At 41.0% G+C, this 22,382-nt stretch overlaps 1 protein-coding gene across 1 annotated transcript in view; it reads right to left on the bottom strand.

Moving 5' to 3' along the window:
- ST8SIA6 (ST8 alpha-N-acetyl-neuraminide alpha-2,8-sialyltransferase 6) overlaps positions 1-21,132 on the bottom strand; it is a 71,740-nt gene extending 50,608 nt beyond the window's left edge. Inside the window, exon 1 of the mRNA XM_075271746.1 lies at positions 21,026-21,132. Within this exon, the coding sequence (XP_075127847.1) occupies positions 21,026-21,132 (107 nt within the window). The remainder of the gene's footprint in view (positions 1-21,025) is intronic.
- Positions 21,133-22,382: the final 1,250 nt, after the last annotated feature.

Below are 22,382 nucleotides of genomic sequence, written 5' to 3'. Positions count from 1 at the left end.
AAAACCATATAAATTTGGTATCCCCCGAGTCGTAACGCAACACAGAATACAGGGGACATGTCATTTTGGTTGCACAGTGAACGCCGTAAAACCAAAGCCCGTAAGAAAGTCGCAGAACTTTTTTCTTCAAATCCACCCCATTCTGAATTTTTTCCCTGCTTCCCAGTACATTATATAGAATAAATAATGGTGGTATCATGAAGAAAAATTTGTCCCAGGAAAAATTAAGACCTCATATGGCTCTGGGAGCGGAGAAATATAAGTTATGGGGTTTAGAAGGAGGGGAGTCAAAAACGAAAATCAAAAAATGCCATCGGCGGGAAAGGGTTAACTTCAAATACTTCTGTCCCAAAGTCACAATGTAAAGTTTCTCACAACACCGTATATATAGCAGCTCAAATACAAATTACATTCAATACAAAAGTCTCACGTATTCTCTGAATTACAGCAACAACAAGATACAAAGTTACATTTCATATCCCATCCCTTATACACACTACGAAAACCTTACCCGCGCCTGTATATACCCACTGCTACAATCACCGCAGATGAAGTCGCGGGTACCAGCTAGTAACTCTATATTATTGCTTAGCATAATCTACAAATCTCTCCCAGCTTTCAGACTTTCCATATGACTCCCCGTAGTACCGCAGACAGGAAATATTATATTAGAATATTTTCCTTCAACAAGACATTTTTTTTTTTTTCAATGTTCCGATGAATAAGAAAATGTAATGAAAAACTCCCCGCGCTTCACGTTTGTGATTGGCACTTGACATCAGTGCAGGCTCTGTAATTCCTGTTTTGGCTGATATTCTCCAAACAAGACCTTTGTTCTCGTAAACCTGTAAGCTCCATGAAATATTAGTTTTTTATACAGAACACAGAGTTCCTATCATGCACTTATATACTGGGAGACCTGCTTTCCCGAGTGTCAGGAGGCCTCCATTAGAAGTGACTAATGGGCGGCATATGACCCGATTCTGGCTCAAGACCTTTATCTGTCTTGCATTTTTCTATTAAAAGGTCTGGTCATGCTCAATATCTAGTGGACGCTAGGCCATTATAGGGGCACATTAAAGGGGTTGTCCGGCCCCATGAAATTCTTTACCAACAGCTTGAAATAGTAACATGAGTATGGAAGGTGGTAGGACCCATCATTCTGGAAAGGTGATGGCTTCTACCACCTTAAGGTAAGTTCACAAGACTGAATTTTGAGGACTTCTATGGGACGTCTTGTTCTTGAGGACGATGAAAAAAGAAGCGTCTTGCTCGATCTTGTCGTAGAGTCTGTGTGCCTGAATCAGCACCGCGAGACACACTGGTGGAAACTGGTCATCCACACTGGTGGGAACTGGTCATCCACACTGGTGGAAACTGGTCATCCACACTGGTGGGAACTGGTCAACTCCTCTACACCAGAAAACTGGCATAGAGAAATGAGACTGAGGCGCAGGTCTGACGCTAGGCGTTTCCAGCACCTCAAGTCCTAACCTGCTCCCCAAGCCACATTCTGCAAACGTGGGCGTTGCAGGCGAGGATTGGGTTGGGTACCCTGGCATGAGTTACAATGGAAATCTACGACAGTCCCTGGGCCCTCCAACAGACAGGTCGCAGTCTTTTCAGAAATCTCTTGGCTCCTGCCCCAACCAGGCTGTTTACTAAGACTGGCATATGATATGCCCGTCTTAATAAATTTGCCCCAATGTCCCTGAGGTGGAATACAAGAGTGGAAAGTGGAGAAGAACCTGAGGCATTGCCATTGCTCCAAAACAACGATATCTCAGCAACGGAGCCAACGATTCAAAAAGGTTTGGTACAGGCGTAGGTGACCGTAACCTATCTATCTGCGGGGCTGGGGTGACATGATGGGTAAGAAGCCTTAAAAACCCCACATATCTGCAAAATACACTGAAGATGGTCATACCCAAGACAATTTGACCCAAAACTGTGTCCTCGGGAAACTATATTAAAAGCAAACGAGTGTCACGAACAATGGAGCAAAAAAATTTTTGGTTGCCCAAGAAATAAAAAAAAGTTTAAGAATTAAAGAACCACTTGTGCAAAATTGCCAAAAAAAGATAGGTTTGGTTGTTTAGGACCAAGACACTCTGGACATTAAGGGGGAGTTCTCACGGAGTTACGTGCCGCGTGATGTGGCACGTAGACGCCGAGGGACCCTTTGCGGGCCGTACACGCTCCCATTGATTTCAATGGGAGCGGGGATCGTATGCGCCGCGCTAGTTTGCGGCCGTGAATAAATGCACGGCCACAAACTAGCGCGGCGCATACGATCCCCGCTCCCATTGAAATCAATGGGAGCGTGTACGGCCCGCAAAGGGTCCCGCGGCGTCTACGTGCCACATCACGCGGCACGTAACTCCGTGTGAACTCCCCCTAAGGGGTTAAGGCATTGAAGGACGGACCCATAAACGCCATGGTAAGGGACCTCACTTTGAGCGGCAGGAGCGTTGCGGCTGTATGAAGGGCTGCCTATTAACGTCGTACTCGTCATGTACATCACAGGCCGAGTCCAGTTTCATAAATGTGACAGATCAGGTGATTATCCGCTTGCGCGGTTTTTACGATGGCTGGAAGTGCGCTGCGTGAGCCGCCAACATGCCCCAGAACATTTGTGTGATGACCCTTCGCTACGACAGCGGGTATATTTTTGCCTTTTTTAAGAACTGTCACCTTTTCGGTGTGTTCTACATCTGGCGGCACGTCTTATGTGAACCTGTTTCCCATACTTACCAGGCAACTAGGACCGGAGGGTGACAGGCTCAAATAATAGTAATTCCATCATAACTTGTACGCCGCTAAGCCATTTGTATTTTTTTTTATTAAAAGCTATTTCCTATTGTCATGAACATTATTAGAAGTCACTTCTGCGAGAACTCGAGTCGCTACCTCTTCACGTACCCGGCCGTATTGTACGTCCATAGTGTATACAGCAGTTTAGGCCTCGGCAGTGTGCGTTGTCGGTGAGCTAGTCGTGTTTTTCACACTGACCCCTTCAATTCTATGGCCCCATATGGCACACAACGCCTCCTCCGGGTGTAAACTTAATAATACATCACCCCCGCGGAGGCTATATGGCTGCGTGCACAGGGCTCTGTCATATTGGTCATACTTGTCGTACTAGTGTACCCCTCTCAGGAAGGGCATATGGCAAAGGCTGGTACAAATGGTGGGCTGTGTGAGTTTGGACCGGTCCCTGTGTTTAAGCTGCCTCCCTGCTATTAGTTGGAGAAGATGGTGGATGCTGTAGTGCCTTCCCTGGCTAGGGATGAATGGTGGTCACCGCAGTTATGGCTACCACGGGATGAGTTACCAAGAGTGGTCCATGGAAAGAGACGGTGGCGAGACAGAGCGTCTTCCTCCCAAATTATTTCCATGGTACATTATAGCTACGGTGCTGAGAGATGGCCTGCTATGGGGCTGACAGAGAGTGCGGGAGGAGAAGGAGTCTCCTTACCCACAGGAGCCACAGATCAAAGGAAGTAGCTGGGAGAAGTGTGATTGCCATTGGATCAGATAAAAGCACATACCTCAGTCCTTCTGTTACTCCCAAGGAGCCATTTAACGTGTGCTATAATAGAGGCCATCATGAGAAACTGTCAAGAGTTATTTGCTCTCATATTGAAATGAGACATAGTAAGTAAGTGGCCATTTTCTTGTGGCCTGTAGGCATGCGCAGTCGGCTCTGCCCGAGGCCTAGAAGTTTGACCACCTGCGCAGGAAGAAGACACGTGAAGAGGACGTTCCTGAAGAAGTTGGAGAGTTCTCTCGCAGCATTGGGGACACCCCCAGTGCTGTATGAGCGTTGGGGCCCGCCCCCAGTGCTGCAAGAGAACTCATTTGTATACCGACGAAAAACAGGCGGCGCGGAAAAGATATCTAAAGGTAGGAGAAGAATAGCCTTTCTTAAGGCTATTCCTACGTGTCAACCAGAAAAAAAAAGTGTTTTAATGATAGAATCCCTTCAAACCTTAGACTTAGAGTCCATAGTAAACATTTTTTCTGGCAGACGTTTCGGCGTGTATGGGATTGTACAACATAAGATAGAAGAAGGCTTCAAAGTGCTAAAAATTCATAAATTGTCCATAACCACACAATCCCAAGGAACTGATTAGAGTCCGTACAAGCGGCTAATGAATTCTTGTAATATAAGAAAGCGCTGTGGGGTTGAGATGAGAAAACATTTGTTCTTGAGAATGGGCATGGAAATTAAATGTAACTGCACAAATCCTGGAAAATGAAATTTTAAAAGAATGGAAACTTGTCTCTTTGGTTACACACGTCCTAAAACCGTAGACAAACACAACAAAAACATAGAAAATGACCACGTGGGCAGCATATTTACCCTCTTCGCTTCAGTCGTCCTCTTCATCATGGCCTATATGATGAGAATGGGTATTACTGGTAGTGGCATCTGAATCAGAAGCAAACATGGCGGTAGTGCGTTATGGGCCTGCTATGGCCCCGTAACTTATGGGACCAACCGTATAAGACTGAACGCCAGTTGTCCGATTATTCATGTACTTCCAGAATGTATAAGGCTATGTTCACATCTTTCCTATTTCCATTGATTTGTTTATTTTTAGGAGCCGACCAATGGAATTATCAGAAGCGGCGTGTCTATCTCATGACGGACATGAATGGCGCATAGACCCCAATGTCGGAGGGAGTCGGAGGGAGTCTAGCTTCTAATATAGCCTCTGATGCAAATGGAAACACAGCCAGGGGAATACAAATATTCACTAACCCAGGCGGGTCTTCCGTCTTTATGCAAATTAGTTCTCTCACAGCACTAGGGGCGGGCCGCAGCGCTCAAACAGCACTGGGGACGTCCCCAGTGCTGCGAGAGAACTCTGCAGTGCCGCCTCCATCTTCTTCAGGAACCGGCCTCTACGTGTCGTCTTCTGGCCTGGCTTTCAATCTTCTACGCATGCACAATCTGACAGAGTCGACTGCACCTGCCATTTTTTTGTGGCTGCTTACTACAAGAGCTCGCGTAAGCGGCCACAATAACATGGCTGTGCGCAGGTGCAGTCGGCTCTGCCCGGTGGCAGAGTCAGATTGTGCATGCATAGACGATTGAAAGCCATACCGGAAGACGACGCGTAGAGGCTGGTTCCTGAAGAAGATAGAAGTGGCGCTGGAGAGTTCTCTTGCAGCACTGGGGACGCCCCCAGTGCTGTTTGAGCGCTGGAGCCCGCCCCCAGTGCTGCAAGAGAAGTCATTTGCATAAAGACGGAACATGGAATAGCTACCAAACAGCGGAGCGGAGAAGACATCTAAAGGTAGGAGAAGAATAATCTTTCTGAAGGCTATTCCGACGTGTTAGTTAGAAAAAAAGGGATTCTAATGATAGGATCCCTTTAATAACTTTGCTCCTTTAAGTTTCCCCCATTTCTGCATAATTCATGGTTATCTTTTCTATATGTCTTTCCTTTTCTGTCGCACAATTAAACTCCTTTTTCGTCTTTGTTCTTCCAGATGATACAAGCAGATCCTAACAGATGTTCTCTCTTATCTCGGCGTTGCATTATCCGTATTAATTGAAATTCAATTCCCGATATAACTTGCTATCCATTACCATTTATAACCTTATCACATACTTAATCCCAGACGTGCCCTTTTCAACTCCCTCCTTATTAACTGCAGAATTATTCCATACGTCTCGAGACATTAACTAATCACGTAGGAAAACACAGACGATGGCATCGTATAATTAGCTATTCCTTATAGCGTATGTATCCTATAAACCTGCAGTGTCCATACAATATCCTATTAAGGAGCAGCTAGTGAGTGCATCTGCATCTACTTAAAGGGAGTGTGTCCCCAGAACCTAGCATATCAACCTGCAGATAGATAGGTTACATTAGGTTAGATAGATAGGTAACATTAGATTAGATAGGTTACATTAGGTTAGATAGATAGGTTATATTAGGTTAGATAGGTTACAATAGATAGGTTACATTAAGTAAGATAGATAGGTTACATTAGATTAGATTAGATAGGTTACATTAGATTAGATAAATTACATTACGTAAGATAGATAGGTTACATTAGATTAGATAGGTCACATTAGGTTAGATAGATAGGTTAGGTTTTCTCCTATCAATATATTTGTCAATGCACAATTGAGCTCTTTGGAGCAATGTCAGCATGGCGTTGCTCCAAAGAGGCAAGTGACCACACCCTCATTGCTCCATACAGCTCATTGCAGTGCAAAGCAGTGAAAGCTTAGCAACGGTGGCAGCGATTCACACTGTTTGATATAGGTGACCCTAATCTATCTATCTATCTGCGGGTGATATGCTGTGGTCTGGCAAACACTCCTTTTAATGATTGAGAAGATTGTTCATAAATCACTCTGCCTGATCACAGAAGCTACATTTATATAACAATATTACAGTCCATTGTTGTGACAGCAACAGACATTAACGGTGGCAGAGTGATGGACACTAGTAGATCCCGTCCATCTGCGTCTGTTCCCACCGACTTTAATGTAAACAACATGATGTTGAGGGAGTTCCGTAGGGCAGTAATGTCGAACCTTTTAGAGACCCAGTGCCCAAACTGCAATCCAAAACCCACTAATTTATCACAAAGTGCCAACACGGCAATTTAGCCTTAATAATGTGCGGATACACAATTGCACACAATCACAGACCTGCAAAATATAGTCATACGAATGGGGCTTTATAGAGTTTTCTGTTTCACAGTGGCGCCCACACAATACAATCTGCTTCACAGTGGCCCACACACAATACAATCTGCTCCGCAGTGGCCCCCACACAATACAATATGCTCCGCAGTGGCCCCCACACAGTACAATCAGCTCCACAGTGGCCCCCACACAATACAATATGCTCCGCAGTGGCCCCCACACAGTACAATCAGCTCCACAGTGGCCCCCACACAATACAATATGCTCCGCAGTGGCCCCCACACAGTACAATCTGTTCCATAGATGGGTGCCCAAAGAGAGGGCTCTGAGTGCCACCTCTGCCACCCATGCCATAGGTTCGCCATCACGGCCCTAGGGAATGTGGGGAGTACCCCCTGGGGTACACATTATCGCAGGATGAGAACCACTGCCCTACACCACTGTGTATGAGCCCCTACTTTTAACCTAGACCAGTAAAAACCATAATATACCCCCCAGACCACCAGGTAGTGACCCCCTCCTCCACCTCAGACCACAAACTGGGCTTTGCACTGTTCTAATTGACATTAACAATTTTTACAAAATATTTTTTTTTTCTGTCTATAAGACAATGAACAAATCTCAAGGTTCCTCTCGACTTTCTCTAAAATGTTATGACTAAAATGTTAACATTTAACTTTCTTCTGTAAAAGCGACAGCGATAATGACTGTAATACTCATCTCCGGAGCAGCGTGACAAAACCGTACGACGCAGTCCTCTTATCATTATGGCCCGGGAAATTACAGAGGTTCACGTAATATACAAGAGCGAGACTCTCGGAGTACCTGTTATAAGGGTCACCCCGCCGTATAACTTAACCTTTACAATAACCGCGTGAACAATGGCCAATCCCTTGTCTTTACACATACGGGACGGACTCTATTTATACCCCTGGAAACTCTTTAAAATAATAAATTTAGATTCCTGCAAAGGAATTTATAAGACGTGAAAATGAGTCACAGTTTACAAAAAAACGAGAAGGTGATATCGGTGCACGGCTGAAATAATGGCGTAAAAATAGATTTAAAAAATCATCTAAAAAGAAGAAAAAATAATTCCAGAAAAATAAAAAATAGAATCAAAATTTGAAGACTTTATTTCCTTTATTTCGAAGGTGAAATTAGCCCCTTAAAGGGATCCGATCATTGGATACCTTTTTTTTCTAACATGTAGGAATAGCCTTAAGAAAAGCTATTCTTCTCCTACCTTTAGATGTCTTCTCCACGCCGCCGTTTGGTAGATATTCTGTTTTCCGTCTTTATGCAAATGAGTTCTCTCACAGCACTGGGGGCGTCCCCAATGCTGCGAGAAAAATCTCCAGCGCCGCCTCCATCTTCTTCAGGAACCGGCCTCTACGGGTCATCTTCCGGCCTGGCTTTCAATCTTCTACGCATGCGCAATTGGCTCTGTGAGTGGGCCTCGGGCAGAGTCGACTGCACCTGTACGCGGCCATATTTTTGTGGCTGCTTACTATGAGAGCTCGCGTAAGCGGCCACAAAAAAATGGCCACACGCAGGTGCAGTAGGCTCCTCCCGCTGGCAGAGCCGATTGCGCATGCGTAGCAGATTGAAAGCCAGGCCGGAAGACGGCGCGTAGAGGCCAGTTCCTGAAGAAGATGAAGGCGTCGCTGGAGATTTCTCTTGCAGCATTGGGGATGCCCCCAGTGCTGTGAGAGAATTCATTTGTATAAAGACAAAAAACGGAATATCTACCGAACAGCGGCGCGTAAAAGACATCTAAAGGTAGGAGAAGAATAGCCTTTCCCTAAAAAAGGGATTCTAAAGATAGGAACCCTTTAAAGACCATCCTATTGGCCTTAAGGGATGAGTATTTTTTTATCCTCCTATTCCAAAATCTATAACTTTTTGTATTTTCCTGTTCTGAGAGTTTGTTTTTTTTCGAGACAAGCTGTATTTTTCAATGGCATCATTTTTTAGTACATATAATTTATCCAGTAATTCTGATATAGTTTTTTTTTGCATTTTTTCCCACTGTTTTGTACCATGGTTGGGTCACCTATTAAATATGTATTGTTTATCTCATATGTATAAGGACTTTGCACAATAAAAGCATCTATGAAAGTTCAAGGAAAAAGTAACGTTTTGTTAACGCATTCTAAAAATTGCAGTTTTATATTTTTCTGCTAGTGTTGCTGTATGAGGGTTTATTTTTTTGCAGGATGAGGTGTATTTTTTATTGCCATTATTTTATTATTTGTATATTTTGCTTACTTGGGTACACAGAATTTTTTAACTAATGTTTATACATGTTTATACAAAAATGAACTAAAAAATTTCCATTTTTTTTGTTGTTGTTTTATTGTACAGGCTGCTAGGACTATAAACTAATTTCTAATTTTGTTATAGTGAATTATTTTTTTAAAAAAATTAGTTTTTGGTGTAAAAAATATTACATATTACATTTTGCTGGTACGGTAATATGCAGTGTTTTTCACAATGTGGGCCCCCGGCCTCTTACTACTTTCACACGCCAATACCTGTACAATAAAACGCATCAAACAGGGAAATCACTGTATTCTGCCCTGCTTTTATATGGAATATTTCTATACATCGTGCCCCGTGCTGTCTCGCTCTCGTCTCAAATCCCGTACTGTATATATCTCTATGTCAGACGTTAGAACAGGCCCCCCCCCTATAACGTTCCTATAATTACACAGTGCCCCTATTATGATGCTAAATGAAATTAAAGTAAATAGGAAACATGGCGAGCCCAATGGCGTACACGTAAAACAAGCCTCTGTAATCACCTCGGCCACATCTGGTTACTATTCATCTCCCACGAGCAGGGACTCCTCACAAGAACTTCCAGGAATCTTGAAATACAAACGGATACCAAACAAATTGACGTGTCGTGGAATCGGCGGGCAGACAGAGGAATACATGTGTACATTGATAGGGTTACATGTCACTGATACCCTCCCGGCCAGACGCTAAATTTGTGGTGATTGGGGAGGAGGGGGGGTGTCTCAATTTGTACAAGATTCCAAAGCTACCAACACTTAGAATATTCTACTGAAAATCCCTCCAAGATTGGTCAGCAGAAAGGTTGGTGATGCCCACTCCCTGGTAGCAGCATCACATAATGTGTAGCTATATCACACTGCATGAGAATAGCCAATATGTATGAGGATAGCCAATGTGTATGAGGATAGCCAATGTGTAGGAGGATAGCCAATGTGTATGAGGATAGCCAATGTGTATGAGGATAGCCAATGTGTAGGAGGATAGCCAATGTGTATGAGGATAAGAAATGTGTAGGAGTATAGCCAATGTGAATTAGGATACCCAACGTGTAGGAGGATAGCCAATGTGTAGGAGGATAGCCAATGTGCAGGAGGATAGCCAATGTGTAGGAGTATAGCCAATGTGAATTAGGATACCCAACGTGTAGGAGGATAGCCAATGTGTATGAGGATAGCCAATATGAAAGAGGATAGCCAATATGAAGGAGGATAGCCAATGTGTATGAGGATAGCCAATGTTTAGGAGGATAGCCAATGTGTAGGAGGATAGCCAATGTGTGGGAGGATAGCCAATGTGCATAAAGATAGCCAATGTGTAGGAGGATATCCAGTGTGTAGGAGGATAGCCTATGTGTAGGATAGCTAATGTGTAGGAGATAGCGAATGTATTGGATAGCTATTGTATATAAAGATAGCCAATGTGTATGAGGATAGCCAATGTGTAGGAGGGTAGCCAATGTGTAGGATAAATAATGTGTATGAGGATAGCCATTGTGTATAAGAATAGCCAATTTGTAGGAGGATAGCCAATGTGTAGGAGGATAGCCAATGTGATGCTGGGCTAGATTTTAACATGCTCGATCATATGTTCATCTGAGAGATGATCCAGATATGTCTGACACCTTGTTATCGCCATCTTCCCATGGTAACGACCCTCTTAATTTTATCAGCTCACTTAGATGGGGTGTCAGAGCTACACGCATAATATAGAGCACCAACCCTTACAGTGCAAGTAAACTTTTATCTCTTTCTCCATAAATCCATAGTGTAGGTGAAGAGAACAAACTTTGTAATATACTTTATATAAGAAAAGTGTCTGTGTCTTCACTTATTTGCCTCCTTCTCCTACTGATCAAACCTGATCAACAGAAGTCTATGGAGAGGGAAGGGGGAGGAAGAGGAAAGACATCTGTTCTGTAGAGAAGAAGTTTTCTTTCTTTGGGTTATCAGAAATTATCCAGTTTTCTTCTAGAAAAAACCTCTTTAATATTGTAGATGGCCTCATGTATCTGTCCTTCCCCTCTCCATACACCTCATTGTAAACTGACACTGCTTGTACACGGAGTACAGACTGAAATTACTCAGATAAGAAGTAAAGATAGAAGTAATAGTTATAGACACAGACACTTTCTTCTAGCGAAGTATATTGTAAAGTTTGGTCCTTTGGACAGGTAGAAGTCCCGAGGGAAATATCGGAATGGGGAGAGGTGAGTATCTGGATGTCTTGTCTGAGGTTTGTAGCGGGGTAGGATAACTTCCCTGTGGACAGACCTCAGACTACATTTTTATACAGACCCCAAACTGTTGGGGTCTCTATTAAAGGGGTTTTTGTCTGTATTTTTAGGAGATCTGGGGTTTGTACTTTTTAGGGGATGTATTTTAGGTGGTCTGCATTTTTAAGGGATCTGGTCTGGGGTATATATTTTTAGGAGTATGTATTTTTTAGATGGTCTGTATTTTTAGAGGTCTAGTCTGGAGTTTGTATTTTTTAGGGGGTCTGTATTTTTAGAGGTCTAGTCTGGGGTTTATATTTTTTTGGGGGGTCTGTATTTTTAGGTGGTTTGTATTTTTAGAGGTCTAGTGTGGGGTTTGTACTTTTTAGGGGATATGTATTTTACCGTAGGTGGTCTGTATTTTTAGGGGATCTAGTCTGGGGTATATATTTTTAGGAGTATGTATTTTTTAATCTAGTCTGTATTTTTCGAGGTCTAGTCTGGGGTTTGTATTTTTTAGGGGGTCTGTATTTTTAGGGGTATATATTTTTTAGATGGTTTGTATTTTTAATGGTCTGTTCTGGGGTTTGTATTTTTTTAGGTGGTCTGTATTTTTAGGGGATCTGGTCTGGGGTATATAGTTTTAGGAGTATGTATTTTTTAAGACAGTCTGTATTTGTAAACGTCTAGTCTGGGGTTTGTATTTTTTTAAGGTGTCTGTATTTTTAGGGGTATATATTTTTTAGGTGTTTTGCATTTTTAGAGGTCTGTTCTGGGGTTTGTATTTTTTAGGTGGTCTGTATTTTTAGGGGATCTGGTCTACGGTACATATTTTTAGGAGTATGTATTTTTTAGATGGTCTGTATTTTTAAAGGCCTAGTCTGGGGTTTGTATTTTTTTAGGGGTCTGTATTTTTACGGGGTCTGGTGTAGGATCTTTATTTATTTAAGGATTCAAGGATCCATTAGTTTATCTATTTTAGAGATCCTTGTTAAGGATCTGGGGTCTGTATTTCTAGGGGTATGTATTTTTTTAGGTGATCTTCTATTTTTAGGGAGTCTGTTCTGGGGTCTGTATTTATTTAAGGGTTCAAGGGCCTATTAGTTTCGGGGGTCTTGAAACATCTATATTTTAGAGTTCTTTGTTAATCTAGGGGATCAAGTCTGTGACTACGGTATATTTGTTGGCAAGTATAGTAAAATATAATAGAAATATTTATACTACTCTTATTTGTATCCACTCCTGATGTTGTCTTCAAAATACTGATGCAAAATACTGACCTAATATGCCATATGTGAATAAGACCTCAGCCCTCCATGTGCATGGGGTACATCAGCTCTCAGTATAGTACACCATATCGATGCCCTTATATAGAGAGGTCTGTTGTCATTACTGATCCTCTGTATTATACATCACAGCACCAGCAGCTTCTCCCAGATCAGATAGGCCGCTGAGCGGGGACACAACCACAGATCAAAGCAGCACAGCCGTAGCTCTGAGGGTGATGCAGTATGTATAAAGCTGGCAGGAGATGTAACAGTTTATACTATGGTACAACCAATAATAAGCCCCCATACATCACCATCTCCACTACCTAGACTATCCGATACAAGCACTAGAAACCCTATGAGTCATATGATGGAGAGAAATCCGAAACAATAAAAAGGTCATGTTGGGTAATGTCGCCATTGCAAGTGACGCATATACCTGCAGCACAGGCTGAGATATTTCTGTGCTGTTTATAAGCATATACAGGACCTGTTTGCCCTCCACATTTGTCTGTTTCACTAAGTTCTGGAATAACAGCTTAGAAGTTTTACAACTTAGACCTCTGGTTTGTGTTGTCCCTCTGTTATTCCTCCTGGAAATGGATGGATAAAGTAGCAACTGAGTTCACTATGTCCCTAGTCAATGGGGCGTGTTTATAAAACAGTGTGACATGATCCAGTCAATGCTCTCGGAGTCTGGTTTTAAGCCAGAGACTCCCCCAAATAATCTGTACACACAGTGAAGTTGTAACTGCTTATGACTAGGGTTGAGCGATCGTGTTCAGAAAAGATCAGATTCCAATCGGCGATCGAGAAAATTTCTCGATCGCGATCGGAATTCCGAACACGACCTTTTTAGGTGGGATCGAGATCGGTGATTATTTTCATTCTAATGGGAGACTAGCTAACATCTCTGGTAGCTACTTACCTGCAGAGATGGCTGGTCCGGTGCCCGGTGTTCTCGTTCCTCTTCGTCTCACTGCCCCCGCCTCCCAGGTTAGTGTTAAAGACCTAGGAAGAAGGCGGGGCTTGTGGCTTAGGAGAGTGTGGGCGGGTACTGGGAGGGGAAATGTCACGTTTCCCCGCCTTGTACCTGCCCAAACTCTCCTAAGCAACAAGCCCCGCCTTCTTCCTAGGTCTTTAACACTAACCTGGGATGCAGGGGGCAGCGAGGCGAAAAAGAACGAGAACACCGGGCACCGGACCAGCCATCTCTGCAGGTAAGTGGACACCAGGGGGGACTAAGTAGCCAGAGGATTAAAAAAAAATCCTCTGGCTACTTAGTGATTAAAAAAAATCACTACACAACGTGGATTCTAAAAATTAAAGTGTTCAATTGTTAGACTTCATGCTGTATAGTGAATAGGATTGTTTTTAAAATCCGATCTCCGTTTAGTAGAAAAATTCCATTGACTTGCATTGGGATCGGAATTGGGATCAAGATCGGGTTCGAATGAAAAATGATCGGAAATCGGATTTCAAAATCGATCCTGAAAAGTCAAGATCGACTCAACCCTACTTATGACCAGGCTGATTTGGACTAACACATCTAAGCATTCTGTTCTTTTCCATTATCAGATTCCATGACCCATAGATTTTTTTTTATGTTTCCATTGACCTAGCCATAGGAGGGCTTAGTTTTTGCAGGATGAGTTGTATTTTATACCATTTTGGGGTACACATAACATATCTATTTGCTTCTTTCTGAGGATGAATACAAAAAAATTGTCATTTTGTCATTTTTTTTTTTTTTCAATGATAGGGGTTCAAGAACTGTATACGTTTTATTGTTTTGCACAAAGAAAGTAAAAAAAAATGTAAAAATACTATCGATTACTTTTTAGTTTATTTGTGAGACGGGATGAATAAAACAGTAATTTTACAATGTTCTTCATTTGCATTTTTTTTTTTTTAATGTAGATTGTGAGCCCCATATAGGGATCACAAAGTAAATTTTTTTTCCCTATCAGTGTGTGTTTGTAGAATGGGAGGAAATCCACACAAACATGGGGAGAACATACAAACGCCTTGCAAATGTTGTTCCTGGCGGGATTCGGACCCAGGACTCTAGCATTGTACGGCTGCAGTGCTAACCACTGAGCCACCGTGCTGCACCCATTTGTATTTTTTTATGGAGTTTACCATGTGGAATAAATAATGTGATCATTAAATAGTTCAGATTATTACAGATGCGGCAACTCCAATTATATATAACATTTTTTAAATTTTATTTTTGACATATAAAATTGTTTTTTTTTTTAACGAAGAGTTTTTTTTAAATATTTTTAACATTTTATTTAAAGATTTTTTTCAAGTCTACATGGGGTACTCCATCACTAGGTGGCTGGGTTACTAGTATAATACACTGCAATATATATAGATTGCAATGTATTAAGCCTTTGGCCTAAGCTTTTCTAGACAACCTAACAGGCCCTGCTTCTGACAAGACCTATCAAGTATAGTATACAAAATTGTAGCCATAGGGACCATCACCCCAACTCACATTCTGATGGTTCTAGTGGCCAGGCCAGGCATATTGTCTGATCATATGGGTGCATGTTTGTAAGGTTATAGTAAGGGAATGGTTAGAGAAAAGCGTGTCTTACATATCAAAGATTTAGCGGCCTATTAAGTAGACTGTTCCATAGCCCGGTATTGTGCTTGTATGACAGCACTTCCCTGTTCCCTTGTTGTATGGCAGCTCCAAACCAGGCTAGGACATAATAAAGCCAATAGGTTAGTAGTCCTTATATAAACCAAGGACATCACTTGGGGTCCCAGTGTACACATCTCCACCAATCGGACATTGATGTTATATCCTACCAATAGCTATAGTGGAAAAAAACTTTTAAAGGGAACCAATCACATTGAAAATGTATTCCTATCATGTCATAGAGCTGGAGGAGCTGAGCAGATTGATATATAGTTTTGTATGAAATAATTTAGTATAAACTGTTATATATTCATATAAATCGGGCTTAGTAGGCCAGTGGGCGGTCCTTAGTAGGCCAGTGGGAGGTCCTTGGAAGGCCAATGGGAGGTCTTATTTAGTAACTGACAGCCTATAAATTACCAGTTATACTGAATCTTTCCCCATATACAGTCCTATGAAAAAGTTTGGGCACCCCTATTAATCTTAATCATTTTTAGTTCTAAATATTTTGGTGTTTGCAGCAGCCATTTCAGTTTGATATATCTAATAACTGATGGACACAGTAATATTTCAGGATTGAAATGAGGTTTATTGTACTAACAGAAAATGTGCAATATGCATTAAACCAAAATTTGACCGGTGCAAAAGTATGGGCACCTCAACAGAAAAGTGACATTAATATTTAGTAGATCCTCCTTTTGCAAAGATAACAGCCTCTAGTCGCTTCCTGTAGCTTTTAATCAGTTCCTGGATCCTGGATAAAGGTATTTTGGACAAACAATTCAAGTTCAGTTAAGTTAGATGGTGGCCGAGCATGGACAGCCCGCTTCAAATCATCCCACAGATGTTCAATGATATTCAGGTCTGGGGACTGGGATGGCCATTCCAGAACATTGTAATTGTTCCTCTGCATGAATGCCTGAGGATTTGGAGCGGTGTTTTGGATCATTGTCTTGCTGAAATATCCATCCCCGGCGTAACTTCAACTTCGTCACTGATTCTTGAACATTATTCTCAAGAATCTGCTGATACTGAGTGGAATCCATGCGACTCTCAACTTTAACAAGATTCCCGATGCCGGCATTGGCCACACAGCCCCAAAGCATGATGGAACCTCCACCAAATTTTACAGTGGGTAGCATGTGTTTTTCTTGGAATGCTGTTTCTTTTTGGACGCCATGCATAACGCCTTTTTTTATAACCAAACAACTCAATTTTTGTTTCCAAAATGAAGCTGCCTTGTCCAAATGTGCTTTTTCATACCTCAGGCAACTCTATTTGTGGCGTACGTGCAGAAACGGCTTCTTTCTCATCACTCTCCCATACAGCTTCTATTTGTGCAAAGTGCGCTGTATAGTTGACCGATGCACAGTGACACCATCTGCAGCAAGATGATGCTGCAGCTCTTTGGAGGTGGTCTGTGGATTGTCCTTGACTGTTCTCACCATTCTTCTTCTCTGCCTTTCTGATATTTTTCTTGGCCTGCCACTTCTGGGCTTAACAAGAACTGTCCCTGTGGTCTTCCATTTCCTTACTATGTTCCTCACAGTGGAAACTGACAGGTTAAATCTCTGAGACAACGTTTTGTATCCTTCCCCTGAACAACTATGTTGAACAATCTTTGTTTTCAGATCATTTGAGAGCGGGCTGTCCATGTTCGGCGACCATCAAACTTAACTGAACTTGAATTGTTTTGTAGAAAGAAATGGTCCAAAATACCTTTATCCAGGATCCAGGAACTGATTAAAAGCTACAGGAAGCGACTAGAGGCTGTTATCTTTGCAAAAGGAGGATCTACTAAATATTAATGTCACTTTTCTGTTGAGGTGCCCATATTTTTGCACCGGTCAAATTTTGGTTTAATGCATATTGCGCATTTTCTGTTAGTACAATAAACCTCATTTCAATCCTGAACTATTACTGTGTCCATCAGTTATTAGATATATCAAACTGAAATGGCTGCTGCAAACACCAAAATATTTAGAACTAAAAATGATTAAGATTAATAGGGGTGCCCAAACTTTTTCATAGGACTGTATATGTATATCAATCTGTTCGGCTTCTCTTGCTCTATAACATGCTGGATGACATTTTATACCTGACAGACTCCCTTTAAGTACAGAGGAGAAGGCAAATACTCCTAATTACTTACTGACTGTGCTGTTATAGTCTGTGACTAGTCTATTACTCGCTTAGTCGTGTGACCATCAGTGAGAAATGTATTACTTTAATTTGATATTCACAGACATTCAAAGGTCTCCTTGAACTGGTTCACGTCATGATATAGATTACCTGATCTATACCACATGTATCTATTGATCGCACCCAGGAGAACCGCCTTAAATAGCCCGGAAATGTAAACTGTGGAACATGACCACGTGCGGCGAAATTACCAGAAAACTAACAAACGTAGTATCCAACACTATTACCTGGATGGAAGCAGACAGTGTAGACAGATGTATATACTGTGTGTATATATATATATATATATATATATATATATATATATATATATATATATATACTGTGTGTATGTGCACATGTGTGTAAATTCAGTCTTTACAAGTGTATATATGTGTGTACTGTATGTACATTATATGTATAGGTGTGTATAGTCTATGTGTACTGTATATATATATATATATATATATATATATATATATATATATGTATAGGTGTGTATAGTCTATCTATGTGTATAGCCCTTGTCTAGTTTACAACACACAGTAGTGGGAAAAATTGAATAAAAACTATAAAAACAGTTTTTGATCTTTTTGAGCAGAGATACAGAATTTTCTACAGCGTCTCATGCGCACAAGCCTGCAATAAATGTACATCAGCAAAACCGATATAAGTTGCCTCATGAGCATCGCAATCCTGTGAGATACATTACACTCGCCAACAAAGCAATACAGCCTAGAAGGCAAAACTTTAATACCAGCAATAGTGCAACAAAGTATAATACAAAGTACACTAGTAATAGTGCAATGCTATAATATAAAGTATAATACTATAATACAAAGTATACTAGTAATAGTGCAAGACTATAATATAAAGTATAATACTAGTAATAGTGCAAGACTATAATACAGAGTATAATACTAGTAATAGTGCAATGCTATAATATAAAGTATAATACTAAAATACAAAGTATACTAGTAATAGTGCAACACTATAATATAAAGTATAATACTAGTAATAGTGCCACACTATAATACAGAGTATAATACCAGCAATAGTGTGACACTATAATAAAGTATAATACTAGTAATAGTGCGAGACTATAATACAGAGTATAATACTAGTAATAGTGTCACACTATAACACTATAATACAGTATAATACTAGTAATAGTGTAACACTATATTCCAGAAATACTACAAAATCCATATGAAGCAATACAAAGTCCAATACTATAGTATAATAATAGCGACACTACCAAGGCAATAGATTGCCCCTGAGGAGAGGGGAAGGACCGGGGCTGCCATTACTCGCAGACACTGCAGACATTGCTATTTCCCGCTTATTATTACATATTACTGACAGCTACTCAGTATCTGTACAGATTGTAAATTGCTGTGGGCCGGGCTCGTATTCAGTATGCAGCTGACGCCTGTGCGTATGTGTGATACACTAGCAACTAGGTGCTGTGATATTTATTGCACGTGTGTGTTATATATGTATTATAGCAGATGTTTTATAATGGACAGAACCATGGAAGATAATCACATTAGATAAACATGGAATGCAAGGGTAGATAGAAAGACAGACAGAGAGATAGACAGATAGATAGACAGACAGACAGACAGACAGACAGACAGACAGACAGACAGATAGATAGATAGATAGATAGATAGATAGATAGATAGATAGATAGGAAATAGATAGATAGGAGATAGATAGATAGATAGATAGATAGATAGATAGATAGATAGATAGGAAATAGATAGATAGGAGATAGATAGATAGGAGATAGATAGATAGATAGATATATAGATAGATAGATAGATAGGATATAGATAGATAGATAGATAGATAGATAGATAGATAGACAGATAGATAGATAGGAGATAGACAGATAGATAGATAGATAGATAGATAGACAGACAGATAGAGATAGCAGAAAGATCTATATACTAGATTGGATAGATATGTGAAAGGTAAATAAAAATATGGATGTATGGCTAGAAAGAGAGCAAACACATAGATGTTTTTATTGCATGGATAGGTAGGTTGCTAGATAGAGGAAGCGAAATCTAAATTAAATAAAAACAGATAGATAATAAGATAGAAAAGATAGATAGATAAATAAATAGATAGATAGATGATAGATAGGAGATAGATAGATAGATAGATAGATAGATAGATAGATAGATAGAGAGAAGGAGAGAAGGAAGGAAGGAAGGAAAGAAAGAAAGAAAGAAAGAAAGAAAGAAAGAAAGAAAGAAAGAAAGAAAGAAAGAAAGAAAGAGGGAGTGAAGAACAGAGAAAGTGAGAGAACAGATAATGAGACAGTAAGATAGAAAAGACAGATACACAAAAGAAGTGACATGAAAATGAATTAAAGACAAATAGATATGAGATAGATGGATAGACAGATATATAGATAGATAGATAAATAGATAGGAGATAGATAGATAGATAGATAGATAGATAGATAGATAGATAGATAGGAGATAGATAGATAGATAGATAGATAGGAGATAGATAGATAGATAGATGATAGATAGATAGATAGATAGTTCAGAGATAGATAGATAGATAGATAGATAGATAGATAGATAGTTAAGAGATAGATAGATAGATAGATAGATAGATAGGAGATAGATAGATAGATAGATAGATAGATAGATAGATGATAGATAGATAAGAGATAGATAGATAGAAGATAGATAGATAGATAGATAGATAGATAGATCTACAGTACAAAAAGGTAGATATAACAGAATGACAGATATGTTAGACAGATAGACATATCTTTATATGTATTGTATAGATATGTAAATCCATAGGGATAGACTAGAAAGATGAGACATGAGAAAGAGAAAGGCAATGAGTATATCAGACAGACACAGTCGATAGATAGATAGATAGATAGATAGATAGATAGATAGATAGATAGATATGTAACTAGATAATACATGCATATACTGTATAAGAAATACTAGATAGGTGAGGATAGTAAATTCTAGGAATACAATACTATACATAAATAGTTAGATTGATATATTGACAGATCATAGATAACATAGAGATAGATACAAATGTGACAGATACAGTTGGATGTGACATTGTATACTTAGATAAGTCCATAGATAGATCTATCAATAGAAGGATATAAAGATATTAGATGGATAGAAATGTGACAGATACACAAAAGTGAATGGGGAGAAGTTACAGATGGACAGAACAGTCTACACATGTATGATAAGTCTTCAGATCTATCGATAGAGATACAGATGGATAGAAATATGACAGAAACATAGAAGTGAATGGATATAATATACAGATGGAACATTATAGATATAAATGATAAAGCCATAGATAAATCTATTGATAGATGGATATAAAGGTAATATGGGACAATACAGATGGATAACAATGTGAGAGACACATAGAAGTGAATGGATAGAAGTTACAGATAGATGGAACATTCTATACTCAGATAGATCTATCGAGTGATGGATATAGAGATATTAGGTGACAATACAGATGGATAGCAATGTGACAGATACATAGAAGAGTATGGATATAAGTTACAGCTAGATGGAACCTTCTATACGTAGCTGATAGACACCGCTGTCTATGGGCTGACAATGTGTAGGTAGAGGATAGAACTTGTATGGCTGCTGTGTACAGTGTGACATGTATAGCCCCCTGTGCTGCTGTCCCCTGTGTGTGGCTGGTACCTGTAGTGCGCAGAGTCCCGGATGCTCAGCCAGCCGGTGAGGAGCAGCAGCAGCAGGCAGGTCAGCAGCAGGGCGCCGCCGCTCCTCCTCATGGCTTGTACCCACATGCCCGGTGTGTACCCGGGGATGACAGCTCAGCTGGCCGGCAGGAGCCCCCACCTGTCTGCAGACCGTGACACCATACAGACGGCTGCTGTGTGACCATCCTCCGCCTCCTGTCTGTAGCCCACCCAGCAGCCTCCTCCTCCTCCTCCTCCTCCCCCGGGCTCTCCTACATCTCCTCCACTTCTCACCTCATAGCCTGTGCCAGAGATCACCTCAGCCTGGTGCCGTGTGCTCAGCCCTGCCGTATACCAGCCATATACACTATATACCAGCTATATACACTATATACATCATATACCAGCCATATACATCACCTCAGCCTGGTGCCGTGTGCTCAGCCCTGCCGTATACCAGCCATATACACTGTATACCAGCTATATACACTATATACATCATATACCAGCCATATACATCACCTCAGCCTGGTGCCGTGTGCTCAGTCCTGCCGTATACCAGCCATATACACTATATACCAGCTATATACACTATATACATCATATACCAGCCATATACATCACCTCAGCCTGGTGCCGTGTGCTCAGCCCTGCCGTATACCAGCCATATACACTGTATACCAGCTATATACACTATATACATCATATACCAGCCATATACATCACCTCAGCCTGGTGCCGTGTGCTCAGCCCTGCCGTATACCAGCCATATACACTATATACCAGCTATATACACTATATACATCATATACCAGCCATATACATCACCTCAGCCTGGTGCCGTGTGCTCAGCCCTGCCGTATACCAGCCATATACACTATATACCAGCTATATACACTATATACATCATATACCAGCCATATACATCACCTCAGCCTGGTGCCGTGTGCTCAGCCCTGCCGTATACCAGCCATATACACTATATACCAGCTATATACACTATATACATCATATACTAGCCATATACATCACCTCAGCCTGGTGCCGTGTGCTCAGTCCTGCCGTACACCAGCCATATACACTGTATACCAGCTATATACACTATATACATCATATACCAGCCATATACATCACCTCAGCCTGGTGCCGTGTGCTCAGCCCTGCCGTATACCAGCCATATACACTATATACCAGCTATATACACTATATACATCATATACCAGCCATATACATCACCTCAGCCTGGTGCCGTGTGCTCAGCCCTGCCATACACCAGCCATATACACTGTATACCAGCCATATACACTATATACCAGCCATATACATCACCTCAGCCTGGTGCCGTGTGCTCAGCCCTG

Source organism: Leptodactylus fuscus, chromosome 4 (genome assembly GCF_031893055.1).
Source record: "Leptodactylus fuscus isolate aLepFus1 chromosome 4, aLepFus1.hap2, whole genome shotgun sequence".
Classification (NCBI taxonomy): domain Eukaryota; kingdom Metazoa; phylum Chordata; class Amphibia; order Anura; family Leptodactylidae; genus Leptodactylus; species Leptodactylus fuscus.
Note: the sequence above shows the minus strand (reverse complement) of the source record. Positions and strands in the feature narration are given on the sequence as shown.